Source organism: Equus quagga, chromosome 1, assembly GCF_021613505.1.
Source record: "Equus quagga isolate Etosha38 chromosome 1, UCLA_HA_Equagga_1.0, whole genome shotgun sequence".
In the NCBI taxonomy this organism is placed as follows: domain Eukaryota; kingdom Metazoa; phylum Chordata; class Mammalia; order Perissodactyla; family Equidae; genus Equus; species Equus quagga.
This window is the reverse complement of record NC_060267.1, coordinates 59,298,726-59,326,424: the sequence shown is the minus strand read 5'-3', so window position 1 is coordinate 59,326,424 and position 27,699 is coordinate 59,298,726. Positions and strand designations below refer to the sequence as shown.

The 27,699-nt window shown below is 54.4% G+C and overlaps 2 protein-coding genes across 8 annotated transcripts in view; both read left to right on the top strand.

Annotated features, from left to right (window-relative positions):
- Positions 1-13,187, top strand: part of TLN1 (talin 1) — a 32,130-nt gene extending 18,943 nt beyond the window's left edge. For 2 of the 4 annotated variants that reach the window (XM_046671207.1, XM_046671193.1), the window contains 30 exons: positions 6-203; positions 393-532; positions 719-812; positions 914-1,003; positions 1,115-1,237; positions 2,543-2,686; positions 3,161-3,322; positions 3,559-3,699; positions 3,793-3,974; positions 4,168-4,300; positions 4,522-4,623; positions 4,708-4,878; positions 4,973-5,122; positions 5,231-5,332; positions 5,409-5,528; positions 6,266-6,412; positions 6,582-6,748; positions 6,858-7,041; positions 7,132-7,257; positions 7,355-7,471; positions 10,128-10,313; positions 10,446-10,553; positions 10,860-10,862; positions 11,062-11,167; positions 11,370-11,494; positions 11,604-11,729; positions 11,861-11,923; positions 12,034-12,216; positions 12,356-12,484; positions 12,614-13,187. In XM_046671207.1, coding sequence (XP_046527163.1) covers positions 6-203; positions 393-532; positions 719-812; positions 914-1,003; positions 1,115-1,237; positions 2,543-2,686; positions 3,161-3,322; positions 3,559-3,699; positions 3,793-3,974; positions 4,168-4,300; positions 4,522-4,623; positions 4,708-4,878; positions 4,973-5,122; positions 5,231-5,332; positions 5,409-5,528; positions 6,266-6,412; positions 6,582-6,748; positions 6,858-7,041; positions 7,132-7,257; positions 7,355-7,471; positions 10,128-10,313; positions 10,446-10,553; positions 10,860-10,862; positions 11,062-11,167; positions 11,370-11,494; positions 11,604-11,729; positions 11,861-11,923; positions 12,034-12,216; positions 12,356-12,484; positions 12,614-12,739 — 3,948 coding nt within the window. In that variant the 3' untranslated portion in view covers positions 12,740-13,187. The remainder of the gene's footprint in view (positions 1-5; positions 204-392; positions 533-718; positions 813-913; positions 1,004-1,114; positions 1,238-2,542; positions 2,687-3,160; positions 3,323-3,558; positions 3,700-3,792; positions 3,975-4,167; positions 4,301-4,521; positions 4,624-4,707; positions 4,879-4,972; positions 5,123-5,230; positions 5,333-5,408; positions 5,529-6,265; positions 6,413-6,581; positions 6,749-6,857; positions 7,042-7,131; positions 7,258-7,354; positions 7,472-10,127; positions 10,314-10,445; positions 10,554-10,859; positions 10,863-11,061; positions 11,168-11,369; positions 11,495-11,603; positions 11,730-11,860; positions 11,924-12,033; positions 12,217-12,355; positions 12,485-12,613) is intronic. The other 2 variants (XM_046671213.1, XM_046671201.1) reach the window with 1 other exon arrangement.
- A 5,302-nt stretch (positions 13,188-18,489) lies between these two features.
- TPM2 (tropomyosin 2) lies at positions 18,490-26,458 on the top strand. Of its 4 annotated transcripts, none has more exons than XM_046638250.1 (9): positions 18,490-18,997; positions 19,434-19,559; positions 22,640-22,773; positions 22,870-22,987; positions 23,076-23,146; positions 23,285-23,360; positions 23,851-23,913; positions 24,072-24,141; positions 26,309-26,458. In XM_046638250.1, the coding sequence occupies exons 1-9, from the start codon at positions 18,884-18,886 to the stop codon at positions 26,389-26,391; spliced, it is 855 nt and encodes a 284-aa protein (XP_046494206.1). In that variant the 5' UTR covers positions 18,490-18,883; the 3' UTR covers positions 26,392-26,458. The 4 variants fall into 4 exon arrangements, with proteins under 4 accessions (XP_046494206.1, XP_046494197.1, XP_046494201.1 ...); XM_046638241.1 differs by lacking the exon at positions 23,285-23,360 and adding an exon at positions 23,596-23,671 and having other exon boundaries at positions 18,523-18,997; XM_046638245.1 differs by lacking the exon at positions 26,309-26,458 and adding an exon at positions 25,123-25,515 and having other exon boundaries at positions 18,526-18,997.
- The last annotated feature ends 1,241 nt before the right edge of the window (positions 26,459-27,699 follow it).

Below are 27,699 nucleotides of genomic sequence, written 5' to 3'. Positions count from 1 at the left end.
TGCAGCTCCCCCCCAGCACCGGGACATTTCAAGAAGCTCAGAGCCGTTTGAATGAAGCCGCTGCTGGGCTGAATCAGGCAGCCACAGAGCTAGTGCAGGCCTCTCGGGGAAGCCCTCAGGACCTGGCTCGAGCCTCAGGCCGATTTGGACAGGACTTCAACACCTTCCTGGAAGCTGGCGTGGAGATGGCAGGACAGGCTCCGGTATAAAGAGGCACAGGGTCTGGTTCAGGAGTCAAAGAGCAGGCACCTGTGTGACCATAGAGTCCTGACCTGCTCCTGCCCCCTCCCCTCCCCAATCTGTAGTAGCACTTAAGTGTCTGAGACAGAAGATCCTTTTAGAGACAGATAAGAAAGGACTGGACAATATGTTGACCTTCTCACCTTCAACAGAGCCAGGAGGACCGAGCCCAGGTCGTGTCCAACTTGAAGGGCATCTCTATGTCTTCAAGCAAACTTCTTCTGGCTGCCAAGGCCCTGTCCACAGACCCTGCGGCCCCCAATCTCAAGAGTCAGCTGGCTGCAGCTGCCCGGTATGTAGGAGCTGGGAAGCCCAGCCCTAGAATGTTGAACAGACGGGGGAGGGGACATTTCATGAGAAGCCCCCACCTTAGGAGTGGTACAGACAAAAGAGAAATTGCTATAGAAACTTCCCATGTGTCTAGGAGCCAGGAATGCTGACCTGTGCACTCACTCACTCAACTTTCTGTTCCCCCCAGGGCAGTGACGGACAGTATCAATCAGCTCATCACCATGTGCACCCAGCAGGCACCGGGCCAGAAAGAGTGCGACAATGCCCTGCGGGAATTGGAGGTGGACACTCAACAGGCCAAATGGGGTTGAGGTTGAGGAAGGGGGTCTGGGTTTGGGGGTGAGGGGGTGTCTTGGATCTCACTTCCCCCTCCCCTACACAGACGGTCCGGGAGCTCCTAGAGAACCCAGTGCAGCCCGTCAATGACATGTCCTACTTTGGCTGCCTGGACAGTGTCATGGAGAACTCAAAGGTGCGTGGAGCCAGAAACCCAGAGGGCAGAGGGCAGGAAGGTGGAACTAAGCAGGGGCTGCCCTGCCCCTCTGAGGACAGCAGCTGACTCTCCTGATCCCCTGTTTCTCAGGTACTAGGTGAGGCCATGACTGGCATCTCCCAAAATGCCAAGAACGGAAACTTGCCGGAGTTTGGGGAGGCCATTGCCACCGCCTCCAAGGCCCTTTGTGGCTTCACCGAGGCAGCCGCACAGGTTATTCTCCCGAGATGGATCCTGGAGTGCCCCTGCTTTCCCTGCCCGCTCCTCACGGCCTGACACACACGTAGATAAATCAGGAAATTGTGTTTGCAAAGCCAACTCTGGAAACTGGGGTTCTTTCCCCTCCTGCAGTGGAGACATTTGTCAGCAGTCATAGAACACCAACAATTTCGGTCACTGTCACCCCCAAACTCTGGTGCTTTGGGTTATAATTATGCTATCCAGCCATTGGGCCTTTTCCAGTCCTGGCTTTCTTGGTATATACAAATTAGCATATGAAAATCATTTCACATAATTATTACTTTATTAAAATAGTACCAGTGACTAAATTTTCTTGAATCACCACTTAACTTTGCCTTTTTCTACATTATGAAGACAACCTATTAGCTCAGAGAGTATTTTGCTTCTTTTTTAAAGGTTGGCACCTGAGCTAACATCTGTTGCTAATCTTCTTTTTTTTCTTCTTCTCCCCAAATCCCCCCAGTATATAGCTGTATATTTTAGTTGTGGGTCCTTCTCGTTGTGGCATGTGGGATGCCGCCTTAGCATGGCCTGATGAGCGGTACTAGGTTGGCACCCAGGATCTGAACCAGCAAAATCCTGGGCCACCCAAGCGGAGCGCACCAACTTAACCACTCGGCCACGGGGCCGGCCCCGAGTATTTTGCTTTAGTATCTGAATCCTTAAAAAAAAACGGGCTTGAGAATTCATCATCTCACACTGCTTCCCTGAAAGCCCACCTTCGGCTCCCGCAGCTTCTCCAGCTCCCTCTGCCCGGGTCTGTTGGTGGCCCGCTCTGTATGGCTTGACTTACTTCTAGAAAGGCATAAAGAAGAGAAAGCAAAGCTACCATGTGTTGATTGAATACCAATCAAACTTTATGATGGTCTTCTAATCATAAAAAAATTTTTTGGCAACCATTATACCCATCCTTTCCCTCTTTCGAAATCTCTGAAGCTTGGAGGTGTTATAAATGTTAATTAGCCCAACAACCTCCACAGTTTTAGAAGTATGTCATTAACAGAGGATTTACATGGGTGTGTGTCTTTCAAACTTTTTTTTTTACTACTACTTACAGTAAGCAATACTTTTCACCTTAAAAAATGTTTGAAGACATTTAACAAAACAGGAGAGGCTTTTTCTTTTACACAGTGTGGCTGTAGTTGTTAATATATCTCCACTCACATAGAACCCTGGCCGCTAACCTTCCTCCTACTCCCCTTTGTCCCCACTATCACTGTTCGATTCCCACCTGAGGAATATTCCGTATTCCTCATCCCCCCTCCTCTCTCTCCCCAGGCTGCATATCTGGTGGGCGTCTCTGACCCCAACAGCCAAGCTGGACAGCAAGGGCTGGTGGAGCCCACACAGTTTGCCCGTGCGAACCAGGCAATTCAGATGGCCTGTCAAAGTTTGGGGGAGCCTGGCTGCACCCAGGCCCAGGTAACTCAAGGGCACAGGTACCATGAGCAAGTCTAGGAAAGGATGCCAAGCCAGGATGGAACTGCCTCATGGGGAGAGAGGGAGATGCAGGATGTGTGGGGAAGGGGAGGGTGGAGACTCATCTCTGACCTCCATACCGAGCTTCTCTTTGGGTAATTGCCTTTTTCTGCCATGCTTATCATCATCTGTCAGTTACTGGTGAGTTTACAACTTCCTATAGATGACTGAGCTTACGCTTCCACTAACCCTGTTAGGATTTCTCCATTAGTGTGTCTGGCTTTCATCTCCCTGTCCTCACGCTCTGTTCATCTTTGGGTATCTCTCTCCCAGATCTTGACTTTCCAGCTGACTCTGTCTTTCCTAATTAGACTTCCAAAGGTATTGCTCTCCATCCTCTGACCTAGAGGGGCTCCTCCCTGGTGTGTGCACTTCCCTCCTGCCCTCATCGTGGCTCTTCCACGTCTGTCTCCTCAGGTGCTCTCTGCAGCCACCATCGTGGCCAAACATACCTCCGCGCTGTGTAACAGCTGCCGCCTGGCGTCCGCTCGTACTGCCAATCCTACCGCCAAGCGCCAGTTTGTACAATCCGCCAAGGAGGTGGCCAACAGCACAGCCAATCTTGTCAAGACCATCAAGGTTCCCAGAGTCTGAATTTCCAGCATCTCTCTGGCCTGTCCAGTCTTCCCTCCCCTGACCCCCCTGTCATTCCCTGAGGCCTTCTACCAGATCCCTGCTGCCTGAGCCCAAGCCCTTTCCCATCCACACTGGTCATCACCAGCCTCTCCCCATACCATTAGGCCTAGGAGGGAGACCTGGGCTTCACCTCCTCTGCCTACAGTCTATCCTAAGGGCCTCTCTCACTCCCACCTCAGGCACTAGATGGGGCCTTCACGGAGGAGAACCGTGCCCAGTGCCGAGCAGCAACGGCCCCACTGCTGGAGGCTGTGGACAATCTGAGTGCCTTCGCATCCAACCCCGAGTTCTCCAGCATTCCTGCCCAGATCAGCCCTGAGGTGAGGCAGCATAAAGGGAGAACTGATGGGCCGGCTGCCACCTCATCTTCTCGGGAGTCTTGAGGTTCACCTCCCTGCCTCCCCTCTCCCCAGGGTCGGGCTGCCATGGAGCCCATTGTGATCTCTGCCAAGACAATGTTGGAGAGTGCTGGGGGGCTAATCCAGACAGCCCGTGCCCTGGCGGTCAATCCCCGGGACCCCCCGCGCTGGTCAGTGCTGGCTGGCCACTCCCGTACTGTCTCAGACTCCATCAAGAAGCTGATTACAAGCATGAGGTATTGAGGGGGTAGAGAACTGGCATGACTGGTGGGCATACATTGTGGCAGAATGGAGGGGTGAGCACTTAGGTGCAATTAATGGGATAGTGTTGGGAGACGCCTGTTGTCCAAGATTTGGGGGATATGGGGAAAGAAGCTAGCCTTGTTTTAGGGGATGTTCTTGATGTTGAAGCCTGTGATGTGTCTGCAGAGACAAGGCTCCAGGGCAGCTGGAGTGCGAGACAGCCATCGCAGCTCTGAACAGCTGTCTGCGGGACCTAGACCAGGCTTCCCTTGCTGCGGTCAGCCAGCAGCTTGCTCCCCGTGAGGGTATCTCTCAAGAGGTAAGGGGGAAGGGGGTTAGATGAAAGGTAAGGTTCTGTCTGGGAAGAGATGGCAGATGAGGAAGATGAGGGATCCAGGACTGGGCTCCAAAGAGACATCAGGTGATGGAACATGCCAAGGGGGCTTAGTTAGTTGGGTATGGAAGAAAGAGTGGGGTCCTACACATCGAGAGGGTCCTATTCCAGGTCACAATTAGGACTGACCTCTGCTTCCTCCCCAGGCCTTGCACACTCAGATGCTCACTGCAGTGCAGGAGATCTCCCATCTTATTGAGCCACTGGCCAGTGCTGCCCAGGCTGAAGCCTCCCAGCTGGGACACAAGGTACCTGGGGAGACAAGTAGGAAGTCCTGGGGGGTAGAATGAATGAGGGTACCTGGCCCAGCTGACCCCCATCCCTTGCCTCAGGTGTCCCAGATGGCCCAGTACTTTGAGCCACTCACCCTGGCTGCAGTGGGTGCTGCCTCCAAGACCCTGAGCCACCCGCAACAGATGGCACTCCTGGACCAGACAAAAACCTTGGCAGAGTCTGCCCTGCAGTTGCTGTACACAGCCAAGGAGGCTGGCGGTAACCCCAAGGTACTGAGTGCCAGGAGGGAGGGGCTGCTACTAGTACCTGGTGGGAGAAGCAGGAACAGCAGGGCCCCCTCCACTCACTCTCTCTGCCCCACAGCAAGCAGCTCACACCCAGGAAGCCCTGGAGGAGGCTGTGCAGATGATGACAGAGGCCGTAGAGGACCTGACGACAACTCTCAACGAGGCAGCCAGTGCTGCTGGGGTTGTTGGCGGCATGGTGGATTCCATCACTCAGGCCATCAACCAGGTTAGAGTTTTGGGGTGCCTGTGGACAAAGGCTACCCCAGGCTAGGGTCCCTGAGCACAGTGGCAGAGCCCCTGATGATCTTTCCCCTTTCCCCATCCTTCCCCTCAGCTAGATGAAGGACCAATGGGTGAACCAGAAAGTTCCTTTGTTGATTACCAGACAACTATGGTGCGGACAGCCAAGGCCATTGCTGTCACTGTTCAGGAGATGGTGAGTTCGGGAGAGTCTAAGAGGACTGACCTTGGGGAGGTGATTTCGGTCATAACTTCACTTCCATTATCACCAGGTAACCAAATCAAACACCAGCCCTGAGGAACTGGGCCCTCTCGCTAACCAGCTGACCAGTGACTATGGCCGTCTGGCCTCACAGGCCAAGCCTGCAGCTGTGGCTGCTGAAAATGAAGAGGTAAACATGGAGGCAGCTCTGACCTTCCCCCTGCCCCTCAGAGAGAGTTCCAGTGGCATGCCCCTTGTCCCCATGACGTCAGCCTCTGAGGCTGTCCCACCCTCACTCCCTCTAGTCTTTCATAGAAAGGGAAACACATCCTCAGGGCTCTGTGTAGGGACGGGATCAAAACCTTCAGTCACAGGGATAAAGGAGACAGCCCAGGATCTAGAGATTTCCCGCCTGCTGCTGTGGCCTCTGCCAGCCTTCCTCTGGGCCTCTGGCTGCTTCTCTGCCATGCCGCAAGTCTATCTTCCCTTCTTAGTTCTTCTTTCTTGCAAATCCGTGAAGCTCTTCCTTCCCTAAGCTCCTGGCTTTCCAAGAAAGCAAGTAATTGGATCTTAGCATGACAAACCTAATCCCCAACTCCAAACCCCTCCACAACCCTTAGGCCAAATGGTAATCCGTGGCCCTCTGACTCAAATACCCCAGCATAAAGTGCTTCTCCCCTCCTCCCCACTATGCTTAACACAGTCCTCACCAGCTGGTGCGCACATGCTGTTACTCTCCCTGTTAGGAGGTGACCTCCTGCCTCCAGGCTAGGAAACAGAAGGAGTCTACATGCTGGGCACTTCTTCTCACAGCCCCTTTAGTCTGAGATGTGTGTTTCTTTAGGTCCTTAGTGACTCCTCCACGCACAATGGAGGTACCCTGAGTGCCTCTTGTAAAATCCGTCTCCCTATTCCGTCTGCTCACAGATCGGTGCCCACATCAAGCACCGGGTACAGGAGCTGGGGCACGGCTGTGCTGCCCTGGTTACTAAGGCGGGTGCCCTGCAGTGCAGCCCCAGTGACACCTACACCAAGAAGGAGCTCATAGAGTGTGCCCGGAGAGTCTCCGAAAAGGTGACTGTGCTTGTCCGTATGGATGGGGGACTAGCTCCCCACCCTGCCGTCTTTCCCATCCTCCTGCACCCTTCCCAGCCCTCTCCTCTGTCCTTTGTCCCAGCCACCAGTGACCTTTCCCTTTCACATGGCACCTGCCACAGTCACCATGTGACTCTCCTCCCCCCAGGTCTCCCACGTGTTGGCTGCGCTGCAAGCTGGGAATCGTGGCACCCAGGCCTGCATCACGGCAGCCAGTGCTGTGTCCGGCATCATTGCCGACCTTGACACCACCATCATGTTTGCCACTGCCGGCACACTCAATCGTGAGGGTGCTGAAACTTTTGCTGACCACCGGTGAGGAGGGAACTGGGCCTCAGGGAGGCAGGGTGGGTGTGGGACCAGAAGAGGCTGGAAGGGCTGAGGGAGGCCCGAGAATAGCTAACTGGACTGGGACCTCCCTCAGGGAGGGCATTCTGAAGACTGCAAAGGTTCTGGTGGAGGACACCAAGGTCCTGGTGCAGAATGCAGCTGGGAGCCAGGAGAAGTTGGCACAGGCTGCCCAGTCCTCCGTGGCCACCATCACCCGCCTTGCTGATGTGGTCAAGCTGGGTGCAGCCAGCCTGGGAGCCGAGGACCCTGAGACCCAGGTATCTACCTAACACCTCTAATTCTGGCCAGAACCACTTCCTAGTCCCCTTTTCCCTCCCACAGACCAGAGCCTCTGCTCTCCCATACAGGTGGTGCTGATCAATGCAGTGAAAGATGTGGCCAAGGCCCTGGGAGACCTCATCAGTGCAACAAAGGCTGCAGCTGGCAAAGCTGGAGATGACCCTGCTGTGTGGCAGCTTAAGAACTCTGCCAAGGTTGGAGGGAATGAGAGCAACATCAGGAGAGAGAGTGGATCAATGTGCTTCCACCTCTTCCTTAAAATGATCTTCTCCCCTACTCTGACGCTCCTAGGTGATGGTGACCAATGTGACATCATTGCTCAAGACTGTGAAAGCTGTGGAAGATGAGGCCACCAAAGGCACACGGGCCCTAGAGGCAACAACAGAACACATACGTCAGGAACTGGCGGTAAGCACAAGTCTAGGGCACGGGACTTGAGTCAGAGAGGCGCTTCGTGATTGATCGTGAACCTGTGCCACGCACATTCCTCTCGCTCACTGCCACACTTCTTAAGTGAGCCACTCTGGTGTCTTTCCCTTCCTCACCTCTTCACTCTGTAGCACTTGCCAACCACCTTCTTTCATCCTCCCACTTTCTCCAGTCACCAGTGGCCTCTAAGTTGCCACATTCAGTGGCCTCTCCTTGGCCTTCATCCTCTTCAAACATTTGCAAAGCATTTGAGTCTGTTAACACGCCTCCCTTTGAAACTCTTTCTTCCTCTTGCCTTCTTGACACTGGCTTTTCTCTCACCTCTCTAGCATCTCTTTGTAGTCATCTTTGAATCACCTTCACCCTAGTAAACAGAGGGGCCTTCCCACAATTGTATAAACCGCCTGCTTTCTCTGTCCTCTTCTTTGGCAAGTTTAACTGCATTCGTTATCGTTCTCTAACAAGTTGACTGCCAATTCTGAGTTTAGTTATTTTCAACTGCCTGGTTGACATCACCACCCAGATGCCGTGCCTCCCAGCCTGCCCTTCTTCCTGACGTACTACTTCCTATTACTGGTGGTAACAACCTCCCAGTCATGAAGAGTCCTCCACGGTCATCACTGACTTCACTGTCTTTCTAACTCACCATATCCAGGCCATTGCCAAGTCCTTCCAACTACCCTACTCCATTCTCTTTCCTTTCATCCCCCATCCCTGGGCCCACTGTCAGCACTCACTCTCCCTCACTTTGACTGCTGTACCAGTTTTCTACCTGGCCTCCCTGCCTCCAGTCTCTGTCACTCTCATCTCTCCTACTCATCTTTCTGATTTCTTCCCTTTTTTTAACTTTTTTTTTTTTTTTTTTTAAAGATTTTTATTATTTCCTTTTTCTCCCCAAAGCCCCCCGGTACATAGTTGTGTATTCTTCGTTGTGGGTTCTTCTAGTTGTGGCATGTGGGACGCCGCCTCAGCGTGGTTTGATGAGCAGTGCCATGTCCGCGCCCAGGACTCGAACCAACGAAACACTGGGCCGCCTACAGCGGAGCACGCAAACTTAACCGCTCGGCCACGGGGCCAGCCCCCTTAACTTTATTTTTTTAATTAATTTATTTTTTTTGAGGAAGATTAGCCCTGAGCTAACATCTGCCAATCCTTCTCTTTTTGCTGAGGAAGACTGGCCCTGAACTAACATCCATGCCCATCTTCCTCTACTTTATATGTGGGACGTCTACCACAGCATGGCTTGCCAAGCGGTGCCATGTCCACACCCGGGATCCAAACTGGTGAACCTTAGGCCGCCAAAGCGGAACGTGCACACTTAACCGCTGCACCACTGGGCCGGGCCCTCTGATTTCTGAATTCATCTTTCTGATGTTCTGTTTTCACCTCTACTTGGAGATGTCCAAATTGTAACTCTTAACTTTCTGCCTCCCAAACCTGATCATTCCGTCGTCTTTCCCATTTCAGTAAATAGCACCTTTTAGTAAATTCCTAAAGCTAGAAACCCAGCTTTGACATCTTTCTCTCATTCCCACATCTAAGCCCAGCATCAAGTCTTGTTGGTTCTCCCTCCAAATGACCTCATTTTCTCTTCCCCGTCTCTATCACCAGGACCTTGTCCAAACCACCCTCAGCCCTTACCTGTAGTCATGTGATGGCCTCCATCTGACCTCCCAGCCTCCGCACTCGCCTCCAGTCTATTCTCTCTGCACAGCAGCCAGAAGGATCTTTAAAACATCAATCAGATGATGTCACGTCACTGTTTAAGACCCTTTAGTGACTTCTCTGGCATGATCTAACCTCACCCATCGCCTTCTGGGCCCCATAGCCCCTGCTGACCTCATCTTCCCCTGCTGTTCTCCTTTTCTGTGCCCCATCCCACTGCACTGTCAGTTCTTGCCCACTGCAGGCCTTGCACTTACTTCTCTCCAGCTGTTTGAACATCTGGCTGCTTCTAATCCTTCAGGCTTCAGCTTAAATGTGTCCTCCTCAGAGGGGCCTTCCCTGTCCTATCTGAAAAAGGACCTCGTTTTTATTTCTCATCACAGCACCCTCTTTATTTCCTTCACAGTCCAGATCATAGTCTTTAGTTTTTCTGTTGGTTTACCTATTCATGATCTGTATCCAAAACTAGAACGTAGGGTCCAGAGAACAAGGACCTTGTCTACCTTCTTCCCCACTGCACCCTTAGCGCCTCGCACAGGCTCTACCACACCAGCTGATCTTTAATAATTTGTTGGATGAACACATACATCAGATATTTTTATGACTTTTACATATGTAAAATTCTAAGTTCCTTGGTCTGATACTCAAACCCCCAACAACCTTTTTCCACCATCCCTGTATTCTAGAACATTCCTGATACTCTCCCACTTGACATCTGATTATTCATGCCCAATCTTTAATTTTAAACAAATAAATTCTCCTCAATGACTTCAGTCAGAAATGATGACCAGCTGCCCTCTGTTCTATTAGCTGTGAATGTGTGAACTTTTCCAAGGACCCGACTTACAGTAAGTACTCAGGGAATGCTTGTTGAATGAACACATGGATGAATGAACCAAATTACACGAGTGTTACGTTGTCTTACAGTCTCATTCACTGTAAAATTTTTCTTCTTATTCTGCCCCAACAGGTCTTCTGTTCCCCAGAGCCACCTGCCAAGACCTCCACCCCAGAAGATTTCATCCGAATGACCAAGGGTATCACCATGGCAACAGCCAAGGCTGTTGCCGCGGGCAACTCTTGTCGCCAGGAGGATGTCATTGCCACAGCCAATCTGAGCCGCCGTGCTATCGCAGATATGCTTCGGGCTTGCAAGGTAGAAATTGTGAGAGTGAGGCAGCAGTCTGAGGCAGTGAGGCAAAGAACATGGTGGGAGAGAAACTGCAGGGGCTCGAGGGGCCTGGCGCTCTGTGGGATCCTACAGCTAAGATACTACTCTATGGTGTAGGAAGCAGCTTACCACCCAGAAGTAGCCCCGGATGTGCGGCTTCGAGCCCTGCACTATGGTCGTGAATGTGCCAACGGCTACCTGGAACTGCTGGACCATGTGCTACTGGTGAGGCGGGAGTTGTCTGCCCCTCGCACTAGCCTCCCTGAGTACACCCTCCTATTCCCACAAGCCTCAAACCCAGCTCTCCAATTTTGTGTTCAAATCTCCTCCGCACCCCACCATCTATCCCCCAAATCTGTTCTTGTTTCCAAGCCTCCCTTCCACTGGGGCCCCACCATTCTTATATCCTTGGTTCTCCCACTCACCTCTTCCTCTTTTTCTTATCTCCTCTCTTCCCACTTGATCTCTCCTTCTCTACCTTCGTCATCTCTTCTTTCTTCTCATGTCATCATTCTCCTTGCTCCTTGTCAGCCGGTGAGTGACGTACAGCCCCACTGTCTTCACCACGCGTGCCTGTGATGCCCAAGTGCACCTGCTTGGGCAGTGTGCTGTTGGAGGGCTGTGGTGTGGCGTGCTCTAGGGATGGGTCGGGGGCCCTGGTCTGCCCTGTTTCAAAGGTCAAGGTAGAGGCTAAGATCTGATGCTCTCTGCTTCCTGCCCACCTTCTCCCCAGACCCTGCAGAAGCCAAGCCCAGAACTGAAGCAGCAGTTGACGGGACACTCAAAGCGCGTGGCTGGTTCAGTCACTGAGCTCATCCAGGCTGCTGAGGCCATGAAGGGTGAGGGGCGACGAGGGGCAGGGAGGGAGGGGAAACTCCTGTTACAGTGACATCTTCTCAACTTCCCGGTTGTCTGCTCTGAGCTAGCCCCCGCCCATAGTCCCCACAGGTGCTGGGGCCTGCTGATACTAACCATGCCACCCAGGGCTCCTGACCTCCCAGCTCCAACTTAGTCCCTTCCTTACCCACTCTGTCCCACCAGGAACAGAATGGGTGGACCCAGAGGACCCCACAGTCATTGCTGAGAATGAGCTTCTGGGAGCTGCGGCCGCTATTGAGGCTGCAGCCAAAAAGCTGGAGCAGCTGAAACCCCGGGCCAAACCCAAGGTCAGTCCTGCTCCCTCCTTCTCCCAACCCTCGTAGTGGCCGAATATCCCCACTTTCAGCCCCCTCTTAGTTTGCATCTCTCTCTGCAACCTTTGTCTCTCCACTGCAGGAGGCGGATGAGTCCTTGAACTTTGAGGAGCAGATACTGGAAGCTGCCAAGTCCATAGCAGCAGCCACCAGTGCCCTGGTAAAGGCTGCATCAGCTGCACAGAGGGAGCTGGTGGCCCAAGGGAAGGTAAGCACTTGGGTACCCAGAAGAATGGGGCAGCAGCAGCAGCTTTACCATCCACACCCGCATCGCAGCCGGGGGCTTTTCCCTACCTACTAGAGCACGGGTCTGAGTGGCCTCTCCTTCTTCCTCCGCAGGTGGGCGCCATTCCAGCCAATGCACTGGATGATGGGCAGTGGTCCCAGGGCCTCATTTCTGCTGTGAGTATACAACACCCACTAGGTCCCTCTGAGCTTGAGAGACTTGAGAGGGCTGGAGAGGGGATGAACCCAGGCCAGAGACATATTTTAATCTAATCTCCCCAATTTAGGCCCGGATGGTGGCTGCAGCCACCAACAACCTATGTGAGGCAGCCAATGCAGCTGTACAAGGCCATGCCAGCCAAGAGAAGCTCATCTCATCAGCCAAGCAGGTAGCTGCCTCCACAGCCCAGCTCCTTGTGGCCTGCAAGGTCAAGGCTGACCAGGACTCTGAGGCAATGAAACGGCTTCAGGTGAGGAACCCTGACCCATCCCCTTGTACCTTGGGCTCTGCTGCTTTAAACTGTCACCCCCAAGGCTTGCTTTCTGTGAGGTGGTTGAGGGACTCCCTCGGCTGCGCGCTCAGCCTCATGCTGCCTTCTCTCTGCCCAGGCTGCTGGCAATGCAGTGAAGCGAGCCTCAGACAACCTGGTGAAGGCGGCACAGAAGGCTGCAGCCTTTGAAGACCAAGAGAACGAGACAGTGGTGGTGAAGGAGAAGATGGTCGGGGGCATTGCCCAGGTGAGTTTTGCACCAGACACTCCAAGGGACACTGTCAGCAGGGCAGTCACGTTGCCTGTGCTGGTCCCAACTGCCCTATCCCCTACTGCACATACTTGCTGAGCTGAGTCCCCAATCTCCGTCCCTCAGATCATTGCCGCACAGGAAGAGATGCTTCGGAAGGAACGAGAGCTGGAAGAGGCGCGCAAGAAGCTGGCCCAGATCCGGCAGCAGCAGTACAAGTTCCTGCCCTCAGAGCTTCGAGATGAACACTAGGGCAGCTGCTTCTGTTTAACGCAGACCCAGCCCAGAGACTGTGCCTGCCACGACCAAAGCCTTCGGGGCTGTCGGGCCCAACCTGCCCAACCCCAGCACTCCCCAAGTGCCTGCCAAACCCCGGGCCTGGCCCTGCCCAGTCCCACTGCACATCCCCTGTCCCCTCCCTGACTCCAAGTGCCTTCATGCCCTAGGGCCCCCCAAGTGCCTGCCCCTCCCCAGAGTATTAACGCTCCAAGAGTATTATTAACGCTGCTGTACCTCATTCTGAACCTGCCAGGGCCCCAGCCCACTCCACTCTGCCAGCAGCTTCCAGCCAGTCCCCACGGCCTCAGCTCTACTCATCCTTTTTTGATACTGTCTACCCCTCAACCCCAGCTACCTGTGGGGGTGCGAGGTTATAAGCCCCAAACAGGTTGACGCTCCAATAAAGGTGATTCTGCCTGCAGCTCTGCCTGGCTTCCTGGGGAGATGGGAGAGTCCCAGTGTGGGGGAGAATGGGATTGCGTTCTGTGACCAGCTTGATCTGCCTCAGAAACGGAGTGGGGGCAGACTGGCAATCTGCCCCTGGAGGCCCCTTCCTCCTCCCTGCACCCGGATCCCTAAAGTCATCCTAGTCGGGAAGCTGTCCCTGAGAAGTCATACTCCTGTTGTCCCCTATCTCACTGGCCAGCAATTACACCTCACCAAGTGTCGTTTTGTTGCTGGAACAGCAGCTGCCACTGCTCTTTGTGGCTACTGGGGACACTCTGTTCTTCAAACTGCTCAGAGTATGTGAACAAATTCGGTCCCTGGCCAAATTGGAATGTTCAAAAGCAGCTTTGCTAAAAATAATAAACCTGTAAAATACAAGTGTCTGACCCCGAAAGGATGGTGGCCACAGATTTGGTTGAGGCAGTTAAGAAGCAAAAAATCCACCCTGAGGCTGCCTGTCAAGGCTACTGTCAACTGGATTGGGACACTTCTAGGCCTCCCAGGCCTTGCCACTCCTGCCTAGAACAGCACTAGAAGAAAAGGCACTGAGAAAGCTCGGCCCAGGTGTGAGATGCGGTAGCTGGTGGGCAGAGCCCCAGTAGTGACCAGGCCGGTGCTAGGAGCCCCATTGTGGCCACCCTCCTAATCTGGAGGTTCAGGAAAGGGAGGCGGCCAGGGAGATGGGTGCTGTGCCTCCACTGCCTTCTGCATTCGCCCCCTCTGCCCACGCTGCGTGGGCTACGTCGCAGTCCTCTGAGGTCTGCTGCGATTTTCATGCATGATTCTTTAACTGATCCCGTTGCCCAGTATGTTACTTCCTTGCTTCTCCCTCCAAATAGAACACCAACACCACCCAACTGCTGCTACTAGGGTGCCTTCCACCTCCTTGAAGCCATGACATCTTCTCCCACCCCTGTGGAGTTAAAGTAGAATTACTTTGTCCTCCCCAGGGCAGCCCACTAGGGAAGGTGCCAACTTTCCACCATCACTGCTATCACCTGCGATTAACTCATTCAATATTTGCTAAGCCAAGCCTGTGCTAAGCACTGGAAAACAGAGATGTATTATCACCTCTCTGACACAGAGGACTGGCAACTCAGCACACCCTGCAATGGCCCCCGGACTCCAGATTCAGTGTCCTAGCATCATGAGTTGAGGACCTTGGAGATCAAATCCCTTCTACAACCTCCCCAACAAGTGGCAGTCCAAACTGTTTGAACTCCAGCTGTGAGCCCAGGACAGCTGCTTCCTCCTGCCACCACTTCCCCGCCGCATTCTCAGGAACTGTGAACAATCACATGCCTCTCACTAGGGGTGCCTCGGGGAGCCTTCCGGGGAGAGGCTCAAACACCCATTAGACCAGCAGTTCTTAAAATGTGGCCCTCAGTCCCCTAGGGGTTCTCAAGACCTTTTCAGGGGTCCAGAAGATCAAGATTATTTTCATAATAATCTTATGAAATAAAAGACATTATTTTCCTTTCACACAGTGTCAACATTTGCACTGACAGTGCAAAAACGTATGTGGATAAAATTGCCAAGGCCGTGGCCCAAAGCGTACTAACAGTCACTGTATTCTTTACCGCCAGGCACTAGCAATTTCAGGAATAAATGCTAGCCTCACTTCAGAATGTCCTTGGTGAAGCAATAAAAAATTATTAATTTTATTAAATCTTAATCCTTGAGTAACAAGTCTTTTCAATATTCTGTGTGATGAACTGGGAAGCATGCACAAGCCCCTCATCTGCAGACCACAGTACGCTGGGGGCTCCAGGAAAGCACCTGGGCAATTCTTTGAGTTGTGAGCTGAACTAACTGCTTTTTTCATGAAACACCATTTACTCGAAAGAATGACTGACAGACAAACCATGGTTACCAGACTTGGGTCTCTGGCAGAGCTTTTCTCAAAAAGGAACCAAGTGAGTCTGTCACTCCAGGGAAAAACCTGACAGTATTTGTGCCAATTGTTACAATTCAATCTTTCAAGTGAAAATTAGAATTCTGGAAAACTTCTATCTGCCACCATGAGCTTCACAGCTTCCCAAAACTTAAAACTTAGACTTTTCTGTTGAAACCAATCAAGATATTAAAGAACGTTATTTTTTTAAGAATGTATAATGAAATATGTCAGCATTTGGAACATCTGCCTAGCTCCGTGAATCAGTGTTTCCCAAGTGACCAGTGCACGAGGTTACAAAACCACCCCTGGGTAAAAGATCCAGCCAAAGTACAGTACAGACCAATGGATTTTAAGGCAACATAGTACAAAAAGGGTATTGATATGGTTGCAGGATCCACATTGCAACTAACCCTTAAGAAACTACCATTTGTCAAGTGTTGGCGTAGTACCAAAGAATAGCCACAATTAGCTGAAAAGGCTATAAATATACTACTCTCTTTTCCAACTACATGTCTGTGTCAGACTAGGTTTTCCTCCTACACAGTCGGCCCTCTGTATCTGAGGATGTGGAACCCAGGGATACTGAGTGCCAGGGCCAAGGGAGGGGCTTGAGCATCCACGCATTTCGGTACCCACAGGGGTCCTGGGACCAATCCTTCCCAGATGAGGGAGGACTGTATAGCACTTCAAACAAACCAACAGGTAGCGACAGATAGAAAGCACAACTAACGGGCCGGCCCCGTGGCCGAGTGGTTAAGTTCATGCGCTCCGCTTCCCGGCCCAGGGTTTTGCCAGTGCGGATCCTGGGCGTGGACATGGCATCGCTCATCAGGCCACGCTGAGGCGGCGTCCCACATGCCACAACTGGAAGGACCTACAACTAGAATATACAGCTATGTACTGGGGGGATTTGGGGAGAAAAAGCAGAAAAAAAAAAATGATTGGCAATAGTTGTTAGCTTGGGTGCCATTCTTTTAAAAGAAAAAAAAAGGAAAGCACAACTAGATTCTGAGAATGCAGCCGTCCTCTACTGAGACAGATATTAAAGAGAGTCACAAAAATGTAAAAGAAGTGCCATCCTCTAACTGCCGTCTGGGGAGGTGAATATAGCTGTTTTTCATTAAAAACATTTATGTTAACGTGGTTAATGTGCAATGGGTTTATTTCTGTTACCTCTAATGAATTAATAAATGTTTTAAAATTTTCTGTTTCCATTTTAATACAGTAAGTATTGGTAGAGGTAACCCACTTTTTTATTGAAGCCTTTTGGATCTTCAAACCCCACTCAGTTTTCGAGTGTAAGCGGTTCTAAGGCCAAAAAGTTTGAGAACTGCCACACCAGACCATGAGTTCCTCTAGATCCACACAGTATTAGTATCTTTGTGTACCTGGAACCTAGTACATAAAAATCCACCTGGCAAATATTTATCAGGCGCCAACTCTCTGCCTGATGCTATGCTAGGCAGTGGGGATTCAGAACTGAAAAAGGGCCTCCCTGTTCTGCAGGACTCGAAGACCAACGTAGAAGACACACAGGTGCAAAACCAGTTATAACAGAGACTCTGTTCAGAAGGATGGGAGCCTGCACCAGTAACTTGCACCTATGGGGGGAGTGGGGAAGAGTGGCCTGGGAAAGTTTCCCAGAACAACTGACACTTGATCTGAGTCTTTAAGGCCACCGGGAATCAGCCAAGGGAAGAGCATTTTAGGGAGAGAGAACAGAATGCATAAAAGGTGGAAGCTTTAGGAAAAGTATGGCTAGTTCAGGTGCCTGCAGGTGGCTCAGTAGGAATGCAGCATAAAGTACAAGTCGGTGCGCTGGGGGTGAGGTTGGCAATGAAAAGAGCCAAGGCTGGAGAAGCAGGTGGGGCTAAAACAAAGGGCCTTATATACCATATTAAGAAATGTGAATCTTTATCTTCAAAGGAGGGAGGGAGTAGGGAGGGGTTTTGGAGGATTTGGGGATCCTATTCACACCAACTTTTTAAAAGATCCTTGGTAACAATGTCTGAGGGATAGTCGAATGAATGAATGAGTTGGGGAACTAGGAGTAAGGCCACAACAGACCCAGGCAGGAGGTAATATAGCGAGCTGCCCGAGGCAATCCCAGTCGAAGAGGAAGCTCATTTTTAGGAAATAGAATCTATAGGATTGAGCGGTTGTGGGAAGTGAGGGCCAGCGGAGCCCTTGATACCGCCAGGGATCTCGCACTGGCTACTGGGTGGACGCAGGTGTCCTGCCTGAGTTTGGGGAAAACAGGGAGGTGGGCTGGAGCGAGCACCGCGAGGTCAGCTTTGTTGCACGCGCGGCCGCAGGCAGCTGAGCAGATCTAAACACATTTCCGCGCCCCTCCCCCCCGCGCCCCTCCCCGGCCCGGGGCCGAAGGTTCCCACGGTTCCCACCCCCGCCGGCAAAGCCAGGCCTCCCACTCCTCTGCCCCTGGGGAGCCTGGCGAAGCGCTCCCTCCTGGCTCCCTGCGCCTCGCCTCCCCTCCCCCTCCTCGGAGGCGGCCCCCCACTTCCTCTCCCCCCACCCCGGGGACAGCGCGAACAGCCTCGCGCCCGCGCCTCAGACGTCCCGACCCCAGGACGGGCTCCGGGAGCCGCTTCTGGCGGCCTCGGCGGGAGGGGGCGTCTCACCCCGGCTCCGGCCGCCGCCGCTCGGAAACTCTTCCCCTCGCCCCTGCCTTCCCCGCCCCAGCCCGGCCCCGCCTCCCCACGGGGAAACATCCCAAAAAAGGGCAGAAAAGGAATTTCGGCGTAAAGTTGGCCCACAAGAGAAGAGAGAAGAGTCCGCTGGGAGAAGGGGAGGAGAAGGCGGGGCGCGGGGCAAGAGGGAGGGGAGAAGCGGGGGAGGGGCGTGGAGGGAGCCTGGCGGGGGCCGGGAGGGGGCGGGGGCGCGCGGTGCGCAGCCGCCTGGAGCCGCGTGGAAACTATGCGGGCGCGTGGGGGCGGGGCGGCGGCTCGAGCTGGGCCCCGAGGCCGGGCTACCAGAAGAGGGGCCCTGGCTCCAGGGGCAGGGGCTGGAAGAGGAAGCGAGGGGAAGTGAGGTCAGGCACGCCCTCGCTCCGCACTGCGACCGGGGCCTTGGGCTCCCTTCCTGCCTCAGTTTCCCCAAGTCACTGGTGAGACTGCGCTATCACTACCACGTCAATAACTCAAACCCAGAGTCTGGGACTCAGGGGAAACTGAGGCACTCGAACCGCGAAGGAGCCCCGCCTCCGAAGAGACATTTAATCTGGGGGGATTTACAGGAAACTTCTAAATTAAGGGCAGCGGCTGCTGCAGCTGAGGGGGGGCACACCGGTCCTTTCTCGCGGGCAGCTGCCGTGAGCTCACGCCCCGAAATAGCCCCAGGGGCCCCAGCCACAGCTGCCATGGGGCCAGGCTGTCACTCAGAGGAAGCCCGGAGCCCCCCGTCCGAGGGACCCCTCCCCGCCGCAGCGCTAGTGTTTTTTCAGCGGACTGCCCCGGCCACTTTCCCTTCCGACGGCTCGAGGGAGGGGGAGGCGATCCCGAAGGGGTGGGTGCTGGGGGCCGCCGCGCCCCCGTCCGGGCTGTGCTTCTGCCCCTAAAAGGTTTGGGCCGCGGTGGGGGAGGGTCCCGGTCCCCGGCTCCGCCCGGTCCCTCCCCGCCTTTTAGGCGCCCGCGCGGCTGGGACATCCCAGTCCCGCTTGGTCCTCCTCGCCCGCCACCGGTGCGTTCAGTCCACGCAGCCAGCCCAGTTCGCCCGGTCCATACCGCCCGCCGGCCGGCCCGTCCCCCACCGCAGCCATGGACGCCATCAAGAAGAAGATGCAGATGCTGAAGTTGGACAAGGAGAATGCCATCGACCGCGCTGAGCAGGCCGAGGCCGACAAGAAGCAAGCTGAGGACCGCTGCAAGCAGGTGGGGGCCCCGGACCCGGTGCAACCCTCTCCCCCTCAACGAGGTCGAGTAGGCCCTGCCCTGAGGGCCCTAGCCTTGGGCCTGCCCTAGCCTCGGGCCTGCCGTGCAAGGCTCCTTCCCATCCAGTGTGGGGGCTGGGCCTTCACAGTACCCCCAGGGCCCTAGCCAGAGCCACATTTCATCTCACCCGCCCTAGCCTGGGAATCCCCAGCTCCCTACTGTCCACTCCTGCCCATCTGGAACAATGATGGGCCCTACCCCTGGGGACTGGGAGCGTTCTCTCTACCCCCACCAGGTCCCTCCAACACCCTTGGCTGCACGGCCCCCTCTGCTATCCCTCTTCCTCCCCAAGAGCCTCTAAGTATCTCCTAGTGCCCCTCACACAGCCCTGCCTCCAGCCGGCCGGGCCTGGCTAACCGAGGCCTCTTTCTCCCAGCTGGAGGAGGAGCAGCAGGCCCTCCAGAAGAAGCTGAAGGGGACGGAGGACGAGGTGGAGAAGTATTCTGAGTCAGTGAAGGATGCCCAGGAAAAACTGGAGCAGGCCGAGAAGAAGGCCACCGACGTGAGTGTGCACCTGGGCAACTGTGGGACAGTGAGCACACTGGGAGGGGTCCTGGACGTGGGGATGAAGGAGAGGGGACCCAGATATCCCCAGCACCAGGACAGAAGGGGTTTCCTCTTAGGAACCAGGCTCGGGCAAGCTTGCACAAATCCTGGAGGCAGTAGGTAAATCAAAACCACCTCCCACTTACCCCGAGGACAAGGAGTCTTATAATTCCGTTTGGTGCCACCTCTTAGAATGTACGGTGATCAAGCTGTGAGTCATCCTGGGGGTGGGTGGAACAGGAATTTACCATCCACCTCAATTCATCCTCCAGCTGAAAATGGAGAGGAGACTGCAGCTACATTTGCGGGGTGTGGGTGTAGATGCTGTGGGCAGGAGGAGGAAGAGGAATCCAGAGATGGGGCCCGATTTGAATTACATCCCTGGGGGGCCATTAGAAATGCCCTGGCCTTGGCCTCTGGCCCCAGCGGGCTTGCTGTGCACTAGGCCCAGCTCAGGTTCTAACAGCCCCTCATTTACCCTCATTAAGCTGTCAGCCTTGAGACCATGCCAGGCCAAAGGGCAGAGGGACAGGCCACAAATGCCAAGGCACCACCTTGGCAGGTCCTACTCCCTCTGAGATTTCTCTGCCCACCCTACACCCCCTAACCAGATTTCTCCACCTACTGCCATGCCTAACCCCCACCTTGAGGTTAGAGAATGGCCATATGACTTTGGACATGGTACTTCTACTATTCTTTGCCTCAGTTTCCCCATTTGCCTTCCACCCAGGATTGTCTTAAGTTTAAGATGAGCCTATGGTTGGATGGATGAGGGGATTAGCAGAAGTATGATCTGAACATCCAAGATCAGAGATGACATTACTGTTTGTGTTGACCATTGTCCGTGTTCCCCAACCCGCCCCCCCAAGGTTGGTTTCTCTGACCTCCAGCCTTTGGTGTTGGTTCTCCACCAGCCCTGGCACTCGGGAGGGAACTGGCCTGCAGCTGCTAGTGAAGACAACCCCGGGCATCTGACACTCTATAAATAACCAAGGCCCAGTGCAGCTGGAGGCAGGACTGGAAACCCAAGGAGCTGGATGGGGGCTGGAGGGGGGAGCAGGGGCCAGGGACAGAGCTGGAGAAGCAGGGCTGCAGTGCCAGGCCAGATGGGAAACACTGCCCAAACTTACTGTGTGACCTTGAACGCAGCGCTTAACTTACACACTGCCTCAGTTTCTCCCTTCTCTCTTGCTTCCCATGTGTCCAGTGGGGACAGTAATGCCTGCCCTGGGGTCAGAAAGCTGCATCCATAACTGGGAAGAGCTTGAGAAGCAGAAAATGGCAAATGTCGGTCCTGTGAGGAGGACCCCAGGACTTCCCAGATTCTCCAGTCATTTGTCACCCCACTACCATGAATATCATGAAGAGAGTTTTCCTTTAAAGTCTCATCTCTCTCTAGAGGAGACCCCCAATGTCCCCCAGAGTCATTCTTCCCAACCCCCAGTGCCGTCCCCAGAATCCTTCCACACTGCGTCATCTGGCTCTGTGCCCACAATGGGCTCTTGTCACTTGTCCAAGTGGCCTTCAGCACCTGGAGGAGAAGCTACAACTACTTTCTATGGAGGGTGCTGTTTTCCCTGCCTGGTAGTCCAAGCCAGGACCTGCTTTCCACCCCCTCGGCCCCCAGTGCTTCCACCCCTCTCTTCCCTCTCACTCACTGCTTCTCCGGCTGCTCCTCTCTGCTTTCCAGTCTTAAATCTCAGGCTCTCTCAGTCTTTGTCTTTGAGAGAGAGCAGGGGTAGCCTAACACTTAGGAAGTGTGGACTCTGTGCTGGCAAGGGGCTCAAGTGCTCTCTGCTTATACTCTTTCCCAAACTTGGCTTATCAGAATTGCCTCGGAGGTTTAAAGAAAAAGACACAAAGATTTCCAAGGCCCTGCCCTGCAGAGCCCAGTTCGGTGGGTCTAGTGTGGAGCTGAGAACCCGATTATTTTAGAAGCCTCCCAGGTGGCTCTGTTGATTAATCGAGTATTAGAAGAACTGCCTTATCACAGAACAGCCTATGAAGGAGGAACTGCTGTTGTCAACTCTGAGGCTTAGAGAGATTAAATAAGTTGCTCAAGGTCACACAAGTGTTGAGTGGCTGAGCTGTGGCTTAAAGACAGCGGTCTGATTCAGAGCCGATGCTCTTAACACCAAGCTGCTCTGCCGCTCCCGTTTTCCTTTATTGGGGCCCTTTTTTTTTGAGGAAGACTGGCCCTGAGCTAACATCTGTGCCCATCTTCCTCTACTTATATGTGGAGTGCTCTCCACAGCTTGCTTGATAAGCAGAGCTAGGTCCGTTCCTGGGATCCGAACCGGCAAACCCCAGGCTGCCGAGGCAGAGTACAGGAGCTTACTACTGCGCCCCCGGGCCGGCTGCTGGGGCCCTTCTTGCTCTGCCTCTTTTCCTCAAGGTGTCCTCAGTTTCCATGGACCTTCTCCAAAACCTCCATGGTTTTGCCTCTATGTTGCAGGATCAGGGGCTGAGTATCCATCACTCACACTGGCCTTGCACCACCCCCAGTTGCCTCCCAGCCTTGGCAGGGAGCCCCATGGCACAGCCAAGGAGGTCCCATATAGGCCTGGCTTGCCTCCTGAGCCCCTCGCTGGGAGTCTGCCTGGCTTCTAGTGACATCACAGAGCTTGAGTCTGTGACTGGCTATTTTTAGCAGCAGTGAGGTCTGGTTGGCCTCATTCTTCCCCACCCCCTTACCGGCCAGGCCATGCTGTGGAGGAGTCGGGGCTGCCTCAGACCTGGTCCCAGCTCTCCAGGGGACAGAGGGACCTGCATGCAGATTACTACTGGGAGACTAACCATGCACCGTGCCAGAAGAGGCCCCGTGGCAGGGGAGTGGAGGCTGTCAAGGAATGCGTACTTTGGGCTGGAGCACAGTCTGGGCAGAAGATAGTTGGCTAGGAGGAAAACATGGGTTGACAGTCTGGAAGCCAGGAAGCCTAGGTTCTTTTTGACAAGAATCTCACTGTTCTCTGGAGCCTCTCTGATCCTCATCCAAGGCAGACAAAGCCTTCCTGACCTCTGACCTTTGACCCACAGGCTGAAGCAGATGTGGCCTCTCTGAACCGCCGTATTCAGCTGGTAGAGGAGGAGCTGGACCGGGCACAGGAGCGCCTGGCTACAGCCCTGCAGAAGCTGGAGGAGGCTGAGAAGGCAGCCGATGAGAGTGAGAGGTGCGCAGGGGGCCCTCGGGGTGGGCCAGAGAGGGGGTGCAGAAACTGTCTCTGCTGATCCTGAACCCCACCCCCACCCCTCTCCCTGCCTCTCAGAGGAATGAAGGTCATCGAAAACCGAGCCATGAAGGATGAGGAAAAGATGGAGCTGCAGGAGATGCAGCTGAAGGAGGCCAAGCACATCGCTGAGGATTCAGACCGCAAATATGAGGAGGTGACCGCCCTGCCCCACTTCCTTCTCATTCCCAAGCCCCAGACACCCCCAGTCATTCCCCATGGATCTGCTCCTCCTCTCCCCGCAGGTGGCCAGGAAGCTGGTGATCCTGGAAGGAGAGCTGGAGCGCTCAGAAGAGAGAGCTGAGGTGGCTGAGAGGTGAGGATGCCCTGGGGCGGCAGTGGAACTTGGCCTGCGCCTGTCGCTGAGGGGCAGTCTGCGCAGTGGGCAGGCAGTTTCTCAGGCTCGGGCCGTAGGGACAGGTCCTGTCCTCTGACCCCTACCCACTGCCCCCAGCCGAGCCAGGCAGCTGGAGGAGGAACTTCGGACCATGGACCAGGCCCTCAAGTCCCTGATGGCCTCAGAGGAGGAGGTAGTGGCCTCTCTGGACCTTTCTGGGCAATGGCACCTTCTCTCAGCTCACCTCCCTCCATCTCAGGCTGCTGTCACCTGCTGGGGTCGGGGAGGGCCGAGACCTCCAAGCTCTGCCTGCTCTCACTCTCACAACTTTGCTCTTCTCTTCTCTCCTCCATCCCTCCCCCACTGTGCCTTCTCTGCTGTCTCCCCACGGTGCCCTCACACCCCACCCTGCCACACACCCCCTGCAGTAAATGTGGGGACCTAGAGGAGGAGCTGAAAATTGTTACCAACAACTTGAAATCCCTGGAAGCCCAGGCGGACAAGGTAGAGGGGGGCAGAGGGGCAGTGAGGCTGGGGTCCTCCAGGGGAGGGAGGCGCTGGGCCAGGCAGGGTGGGGCTGGGTGTTCACTGGAGACAAGCTGCTGAGTGGCCTGTGGGGCTCAGTGGAGAGGTGAAGGGTCTGTGGAGGCGATCTGCTGACGGCATGTGTGTGTCCCCGCAAGTACTCCACCAAAGAGGATAAATACGAAGAGGAGATCAAACTGCTGGAGGAGAAGCTGAAGGAGGTGAGAGGCCTTTACCTCCTCCCCAGCCCCCCTTCCCCACCAGAGACTGCCTGCGGCCGGGAGGCCAGGGCAGGGATGGAAGAGAAGGGGAACTTGAGTGACAGTGTCTGGGAGGGGCTAACTTTTTGTCATTTCCCCCGTCTTGCCCTTACTCCCAGGCTGAGACCCGAGCAGAGTTTGCCGAAAGGTCTGTGGCGAAGTTGGAGAAAACCATCGATGACCTGGAAGGTAAAAGGACTACTCCCCAGTACCCGAAACCTTTTTAAATAGGTCCACACTCCCCGCCACTGTTGCTCTGTCCCTCATCTTCCCATCCCATTATATTTGCCACGATCAGCTAGGGTGGGCCCACCTGGGGCTCCGCAAACTCTGTGCCTGCCGATCAAGTTGTAGCGGCTCTGGCACATGAACGCCGGTGTTTCTCACACTTGCGTGTGCATGAGCACCCCCAGAGAGTTTAAAACACAGATTCCTGGGCCTGTTCCGAAGCGATCGCTGACTTGGGCTGGAGAATTTGAATGTTTCCCCAGCTCCCTGGTGGCCAGCGCCATGGTCCTCTGACCACACTTTGAGTAGCACTGAGCTGGACTGTTCTGTCTCCAAGCGCAACACAGCAGAGCCGCACCACAGCGGCTTCACTGCAGAGCTATCTGCTGTCATGTCTAGGCTTTCAACATTAATGGAAAATACTACTTTAAGCTAGATTTAGTGAAAACAAATACCTAGGTATTTCCTAGTCTGCGGCTATTCCTCACTATTTTCAACAATGTTGTGCCCGAAACTGTCCTTCCTTTTCACTCTGCAGTGACCCTTGCACCTTCATAACGGCCACTTCTCTCGCTTCCAGCCTTCTCAGGCAGGCCTCAGCTCTATCTCCATCTTTAGGACTTTAGACCTTTCTGGCTCGAGCACCCTACCCCCACCCTGAAGCAAGCACTCCTGCTTCTCCAAAGCACTGTGCCCCCGGGTCCCAGGGGAGACAGGAGCTCGGGGGGAAAGAACAATTTAGGGGGACCGCGAGGGGAGGAGGGAGCCCTGACAGCTGTGCAGCCTGTTCTCCAGCCTCTCTGGCACTCCATCTTTGTCCACCTCTCTCTGATTCTTGTTCTCTCTTTCCGTTACCCTCTCTCCTTCCTTTCCGCTTTCCCTCTGTTCCCTCTCCCCACACTCCCACCTGGTCTCCCTGCCCCGGGCCCCCCCCCCCCCCAGACGAAGTCTATGCACAGAAGATGAAGTACAAGGCCATCAGCGAGGAGCTGGACAACGCACTCAATGACATCACCTCCCTCTGAGCCCCCACCAGTGTGGCCCCTCGGCCCCTTCTCCCCTCACCAGTGTGGCCCTTCGGTCCCTTTTCCCCCTGCCGATGTGGCCCCTTGGCCCTTCTCAGCTCTCCTTTCCATTCTTTCTGTGGGGAGGGGGCAGGCAGAAGGAGCAGAAATTGCCGGCATCGCATAGCCAGGCTGGGCGCAGCCTAGGAGAGCCCCCATCGCACCTCCTGCCCACCCTGGCGCTTGCTTCTTCCTTCTCTCCGCCCACTCCCTGCTCTGCCCACTGGCCTCTACCTCTCTCTGCTGCTTAATAAACTCAACTTGGTCTCCATGCTGTCTTCCTGCCCTCCGGAGAGCACTTTCATCACCCCCAGAGCACTGGTTCACTGCTGAGACTCTGGCTCTTACAGACACCCCCAATCTTGTGACCCCACCACTGAGCTCACCCACAAAACACTGTGGCCCACACAAAAACCCCCTGCACACCGGCACTCCCACTCTGACCTTCACTGCTGCATGTGGGCATGTGTGACCCCATTAGTCACCGAGCCCTCTGGCGCCTCTGAGAGACACACCCATCTGCAGACCCAGGCCTGTCACTGACCTCAGGGTGCTCGGCCGGGTTCCCTGGACTGGAAGGAATGACTGGAAGGGAAGTGACTGGAAGGGAAACAGGGAGGTGAGGTGCAGGGGAGGGGCAAGGAGGTGTGAAAGGTCTGGGATGAAGTTTGGGAAAGTGATGGAGGCCAGCAGCGTGGGGTTTTCACTGCAGGTCTGTTTTCTGCCTCAAGTCTGTCTGTCTATCTGGCCCTCCCTTTCCTTGCTCAGTCTTTGTCTTTCTTTCAGTTTCCAACTCAAACCTTCTAAAGAAGGAGCATAAATTAGTTTATGACTTAGGCCTTCCCATTCCCACCTCCATGACCCCGAAGCCTCGAGTGAGGCATCCATGTCTGTCCTGGTCAATCCGTCCATTCTCCCTCCGGGGTGACTTCATGGGGTCCTCAGATCCCTGAATGTTGTGTCCTCCTGGGCCTCCAACCACTCCATGTCTATTTGTCGCATCCCCCCTCGTGCCTCCCCGTGTCTCTCCCCTCCCCCTCCTCATGTGCTGCTTCCCCTCACAGAGACCTTGGCCAGTGCCAAGGAGGAGAACGTGGAGATTCACCAGACCCTCGACCAGACCCTGCTGGAACTCAACAACCTGTGAGGGCTGGCCCTGCCCCGAGCCAGGCTACAGTTGCCGCCCCAACCCAATAAAACTGATGTTACCAGCATCACAGGGCCCTTTAAACTTTTCTTTAGTGTTGGCGATGGTGATGGTAGGAGAAGGCTGAGAGGATGCCTGAGAGGAGCAATGGAGTTGGGAGACCTTTGAGTGAGCAGGGCCTGGGTCCATGCTCTGCAATGGGAGCCAAGGGGTGGGGGCACTGGGCTCATTAAGGCGGGGTTGTATTGGGGCCGGCCCAGTGGTGCAGCGGTTAAGTTTGCATGTTCCGCTTCGGCGGCCCCGGGTTTGCCAGTTTGGATCCAGGGTGCGGACAGGGCACCACTTGGCAAGCCATGCTGAGGCAGGCGTCCCACATATAAAAAGTAGAGGAAGATGGGTACCGACGTTAGCTCAGGGCCAGTCTTCCTCAGCAAAAAGAGGATTGGCAGATGTTAGCTCAGGGCTAATCTTCCTCAAAAAATTAATTAAATTAAATAAATAAGGAGGGGTTGTGAGCAGGCCACGTGAAGCAGACAGCCCAACAGGGCCGGGGGAACATCCTGGCCCCTACTCCCTGCAGGGCAGAGGAGCTGCTGTCACAGCATTGCCCCATTCCGGCAGGCGGCTGGGCCACACAACACAATCTGAAGACAATATTGCAAAGCTACACAGGTTGTACTTGAGCAGGGTGAGAGCCCAAAGCCTTGATGTGATGGTAAGCCTCAAGGCTTCCGCCCCTACCCACTGCCCTACCCCCGACACACACACGCACACACACACACACACACACTCTCTCGAGGCCATTCCAACAATATCGGTCATTTCTGCCCTCTTCCTGCTAATACCTGTGTAGGCAGAATAGTGACCCCCGCCCAAGATGTCCACACCTTAATCCTATGAAATGTTACATGGGAATGGGTAAGGATTTTGAGAAAGGGTGATTATCCTAGTTTATCTGGGTGGGCCCAATGTGACCACAAGGGTCTTTAGAAGAGGGAGGCAAGAAGGTGAGATGTGACAATGGAAGCAAGAGTTTGGAGCAATGTGAGGAAGGGGCCACAAGCCAAGGAATGCTTTGCTTCTAGAGGCTGAAAAAGGCAAGGAAACAGCCGCTCGGAGCGTCCAGAAAGAACCACTCCTGCCAACAGCTTGACTTTAGCCTGTAAGAGTCACTTTGGACTTCTGACCTTGCGAACTCTAAGAGACTAAATGTGTGTTACCATTAAGTGTGTGGTAATTTGTTACAGCAGCAATTGGAAGTGAATACATCGTCCTTCTGATTTGGGGAACAAAGGTGCCTTCCACATC

Coding starts and splice junctions, on each gene's coding strand:
- TPM2 (XM_046638250.1), top strand. CDS start 18,884: ATGGACGCCATCAAGAAGAAGATGCAGATGCTGAAGTTGGACAAGGAG. Junction 18,998..19,433: donor CTGAGGACCGCTGCAAGCAG/GTGGGGGCCCCG, acceptor TCTTTCTCCCAG/CTGGAGGAGGAGCAGCAGGC. Junction 22,774..22,869: donor GCAGCCGATGAGAGTGAGAG/GTGCGCAGGGGG, acceptor CCTGCCTCTCAG/AGGAATGAAGGTCATCGAAA.